Source organism: Dreissena polymorpha, chromosome 6, assembly GCF_020536995.1.
Source record: "Dreissena polymorpha isolate Duluth1 chromosome 6, UMN_Dpol_1.0, whole genome shotgun sequence".
Taxonomy (NCBI): Eukaryota; Metazoa; Mollusca; class Bivalvia; order Myida; family Dreissenidae; genus Dreissena; species Dreissena polymorpha.
Window position 1 is genome coordinate 56,099,484 of NC_068360.1, and position 4,495 is coordinate 56,103,978.

The 4,495-nt window shown below is 34.6% G+C and overlaps 1 protein-coding gene across 3 annotated transcripts in view; it reads left to right on the forward strand.

Annotated features, from left to right (window-relative positions):
• The window catches only part of LOC127835323 (uncharacterized), a 24,597-nt gene continuing 20,102 nt past the window's right edge, over window positions 1-4,495 (forward strand). For 2 of the 3 annotated variants that reach the window (XM_052361689.1, XM_052361690.1), the window contains exons 1-7: window positions 1-105; window positions 1,657-1,688; window positions 2,075-2,132; window positions 2,307-2,389; window positions 2,545-2,616; window positions 3,665-3,791; window positions 4,374-4,481. In XM_052361689.1, coding sequence (XP_052217649.1) covers window positions 12-105; window positions 1,657-1,688; window positions 2,075-2,132; window positions 2,307-2,389; window positions 2,545-2,616; window positions 3,665-3,791; window positions 4,374-4,481 — 574 coding nt within the window. In that variant the 5' untranslated portion in view covers window positions 1-11. Of the gene's footprint in view, window positions 125-1,656; window positions 1,689-2,074; window positions 2,133-2,306; window positions 2,390-2,544; window positions 2,617-3,664; window positions 3,792-4,373; window positions 4,482-4,495 lie in introns of all 3 variants that reach the window. The other variant, XM_052361691.1, reaches the window with a different exon arrangement.

Consider the following 4,495-nt stretch of genomic DNA (forward strand, 5'->3'; position numbering starts at 1 on the left):
TTTGCCCCCTGATGTCTGCCCTGCATTGCCATTTACAGCGACAGATAACACAAGACAAACTGATAGTGGGGGCAGTCGCGAAGGTGAACTTAGACTTACGAGAAGGTAAAATTAAACTGACATAGTATATATATATGCCAGAATTTCTTTAATCTTCATATTTGCTTGTACGATTCTATGTAAATCCGATAAACGGTTATTGAAAAAAAACACTAAAATTGTAATAGAACTCGAACACAATTAGTTTGACAATTAAAAATTAAATCATTGACATAATACATGTACCATGTTGGAACAGACACAATTTCTGTTTCTGAATGCGAGTCGAATCGTCGGTATCGGATGGCTTAGAATAACATTGGATGTAGGAATTGCTTCTATATACGGTATTATGTTTTCAAATGAAAATCATTTGCGCATACGTGCCGAAATAGTGAGTTTTCTTCATATATTTTCAAAGTTGTATTATTAGTGAAGGCCATCCGACGACCTTCAAACTTGACACAAGATTATAAGTCACTGGAACCTGCAAATAAAGATTTTTCTGTATACTTTTTACGAGTGCGATAACGCCTTTTCTCGCTCATGCAGGCAAGCAATACATCCGACGACTTCCGACCTTAAAACACGATAAGGGCCATGAAGACCAAACTTTAAACACATTTACTTCATCTGTACAAACCAAATGCATGTCCATATTTGAAAATCTTGATGAATTATGAAACTTTCATATATTCCAGGGGTGCAAATAAACTGGACAAAAGCCGAGCGTGGGGGTGGTTTTGAAAAAATCAGTATTTTTTTTTAAAGCCTACCTAAACATGTGTATGTAGTTCAGTGAAATGATGCTGAGGTAAAAAAATAATACATAAGATTATATTTGGAAAGGTGCCCATTACAGTGGCGCTACTTTAATTACGTTATTACGTTTAAAAGGTTAATATTTACACAGGTGCTTGTGCTTTGATATAAATTCATCAATTTATCATCATCCTTCTAGACAACAAATGGTTATGTTCACTAAAGTGATGAATTTTGTACGCTTTCCATAAAATCCTCTATTTCTCGCAAATGGCCGTCTCAACCATCAGGTCTATGAACAAGAGTACACATTTTATATATGATATTATGGATTTAAAATAACACTAGCAATCAGTTACACAATACTACACATATAATTGAGCATGCTTGAATTAAACCACAGCCTATTATTTAGCGACCAATGCAAGTAAGAGCTTATTTTGTAAGGTTAGATTAGTATAGAATGCAATTTTTAAGATTCGCATGACCGTTTAAAAGAGTTACCATTTAAGCGTTTGACATGAAGCATTGCATAATTTGCTTACTTAAAAGTCAATATTGCGTTGACAAAATTTCGCTTGGCAGGAAGACATTGTGAACATGAATTAATGATATTGAAATGTGTACAATATCAAGCTATACACATAAGAAACTGAACTTGCAATGTAACATTACTTAAGACCAAGGTGTAACGTTGAAGCGCTCTTTATCATAGAAGATCGTGATGATTCCTTTCGTATTTAGAAACCATCACGGCATTTCTGTTTCTAAAATGGGACAACATTTGCAAAACACGCCGTTCCATTTTAATAGATAAGACCGGTCCTCTATAAAATTTCCATATTTTGTTTATAGGTGGCACTTCTAAAGAGAAACGTTTGCTTCAGGTAAGTTTCTTTGTACTATTTATACAGCGCATTGATTTCATTGATCGCATACCCCTTACAATATTTATCACTTTAGTATTTTTATTAGCATATTCGATGCGACAATCAATAATGTTATTTTTTAATGTGATTAAATCAGCCATTTTTCACTTATATATACATTTCGTAGACGAAATCACAAGTTAAATATGCTTAAATGAGTGGTGGTGTTTTTAATGCGCGTACAGTACACCGGTTTTTCAAAGGAAAACGTGCACAGACAATGCATGTTTATGTAGGATAATATAACGCCTTAATTTGATGTAATGTAACACGCTTCTAAAAATCGGTTTTGGTTATTTTTCGCTCACACAATGGATTATTGTTAACGTTTTGCTCGTTTTTAGGGCGAGATGCTCTTCAGCTTCTTCAGTTTTCTACTCGCTGGCATCAGCATTGGCCCGGGTAAGTAGCTCGTGTATGTATATATTTCGTTTGATTATAATTTGTTTTATAATTTTAACATGTATGTAATGAAAAAACATGTTAGTATAATTTCCAAATATAATGTCTTAACAATGAAGATTATTTCAATATTTAAAAAACATATGGCTATTGTTTTGTTTTATTTTGTTTTAGTACAATGTTTGACATGCCTTGATTGTACGAATGTACAAAGTCCTCAAGACTGCATACATGCGACGGAATGTCAGCATGGCGAGGTAAATCTGTTGTTGAAATATGTGTGTATGTGGACTTCATATCTAACCAGTTTCAGATTTATTTATTAAATAATTGAATTACAATGCTTTTCATAGGACTTCAACTCTTAAAATAAATTGGATTGTGTACAAACGCATTCAAATATTTCCCGTAGGTTTGCCATGTTCACAGGTCAACAAATCAATACGGAGATGCTGTGTTTAACGTTGGCTGTGTACACCCATCGGTAAAATATTAATTCGTTTACTTGATTTTGTAATGGATACTTTTGTGTATGTTTCTCTCCTCTTTTGTTAATGATTACTTCCCTTTGTATAAAGATCACCATGAACGACCATATGGAACAATTTGATTGACTGATTAACTCGTGGCCACGACTTAGCTAAGTCGGGATCTCGAGATCGCTTAAGTTTTCTCCTTTTTTTAATGCACCCGTCCTTTATTTACTGCACCGCTCTTTGTTTTAATTGCACTCCTCTTTTATTTAGTTTTGCACTCCTCTTTTATCTATCTCGTGGCCACGACATAGCTAACTGGTGGTCACGAGTTAGTAAGTCTTGGCCACGAGATAGAAAAAAAGAGGAGTGCAATTCAAAAAAAGAAGAGTGAATGTCACCGTACAAAAACCAAGAGAAATTCGTTGAAAATTGCTGCCCAAGTTTTACTTTTTCTCCCAGGCTGTCGAAAGACATACTGCTTTAAATCTACTATAACTGTGCGTTTTTTTCATCTACCAACCTGGTGATTTTTAGAATATATGTAATTGCCTTAATGTATGTGTCTTCAATGAAAATGTATTTAACTATTATTACAATAATTGTATTTATGTTTGTAAGGTTGTGGCGTGTTTCGTTTAAAGGGTTCGGTATTATGTTATATATATATATATATATTTAAATATATATACAAGAAATTCCGACAAACATTTGGACTCATAAAACATCGAACATTGGGCGGCGTTTAATTTATTTCAACACTTACCCCACTACATACACGAAGGGGTTTATTTGTAATGCATTTTGAATGCCAAATTTGTCAATAGCTATTTTTGATCAAATAAGAAGAGAATTTTAGTTATCCATACATTATACAACGCGCTTTTTATAACTGTTCAACGCTTGAATAATTTTGGAATAGTTTGGTAATGAAAACAACTTATCATCACACAGAGCGAAATAAGCTCAATATGGTATGAGAGTGATGTCATATCTATTTTGATGACTTCATTATGTGTGTGCATAGCTGTTTGATGCGATCAAAACTAACACGTTTAGCAATGTCAACGCCACACCATGGAAATCTCACAACTAGTCGGAAGATCGATCTACGATGACACAAGGTCGCTGGCTGAGACCGTTTGTCAGAAATGCTGTGATGACGATCTGTGCAACGATCATTGTGGTATGAATTCCTTTGTTGATCAACGTCTGTTTGTCCGTCCGTCCGTCCGTCGGTCGGTCTGTCTGTCTGTCTGTCTGTCTGTCTGTCTGTCTGTCTGTCTGTCTGTCTGTCTGTCTGTCTGTCTGTCTGTCTGTCTGTCTGTCTGTCTGTCTGTCTGTCTGTCTGTCTGTCTGTCTGTCCGTCTGTCTGTCTGTCTGTCTATCTATCTATCTATCTATCTATCTATCTATCTATCTATCTATCTATCTATCTATCTATCTATCTATCTATCTATCTATTTATCTATCTATCGATCTATCTATCTATCGATCTATCTATCTACCCATCTATATATCTATCTTTTTCTATATAAATGCAATATATGAATGAATAAATAAATACATAAATAAATGACGTATGTTTATTTCTATATGTTCATAAGTAAGGCAGAACCGATGTATAATATAAACGTACAGTTTGACATTATTCTTGTAGTGTCTTTTTTCTCTCTGTTATCTGTTTCTGACTGTCGTGAAATTGCAACTCATTGTAGCTCTCAAAGACAGATAATGAACCGTTTTGGGTTAAAATGTTATTTTTCAGACGTTGGATACTGCAGTCCGGATCCCTGTGAATTTGGGACTTGCATCAGCACGAAAACTGGCTACAAATGTTTGTGTGACCAGTATCACATAGGGGTCAATTGCTCAGGTAGGTTTTACTGT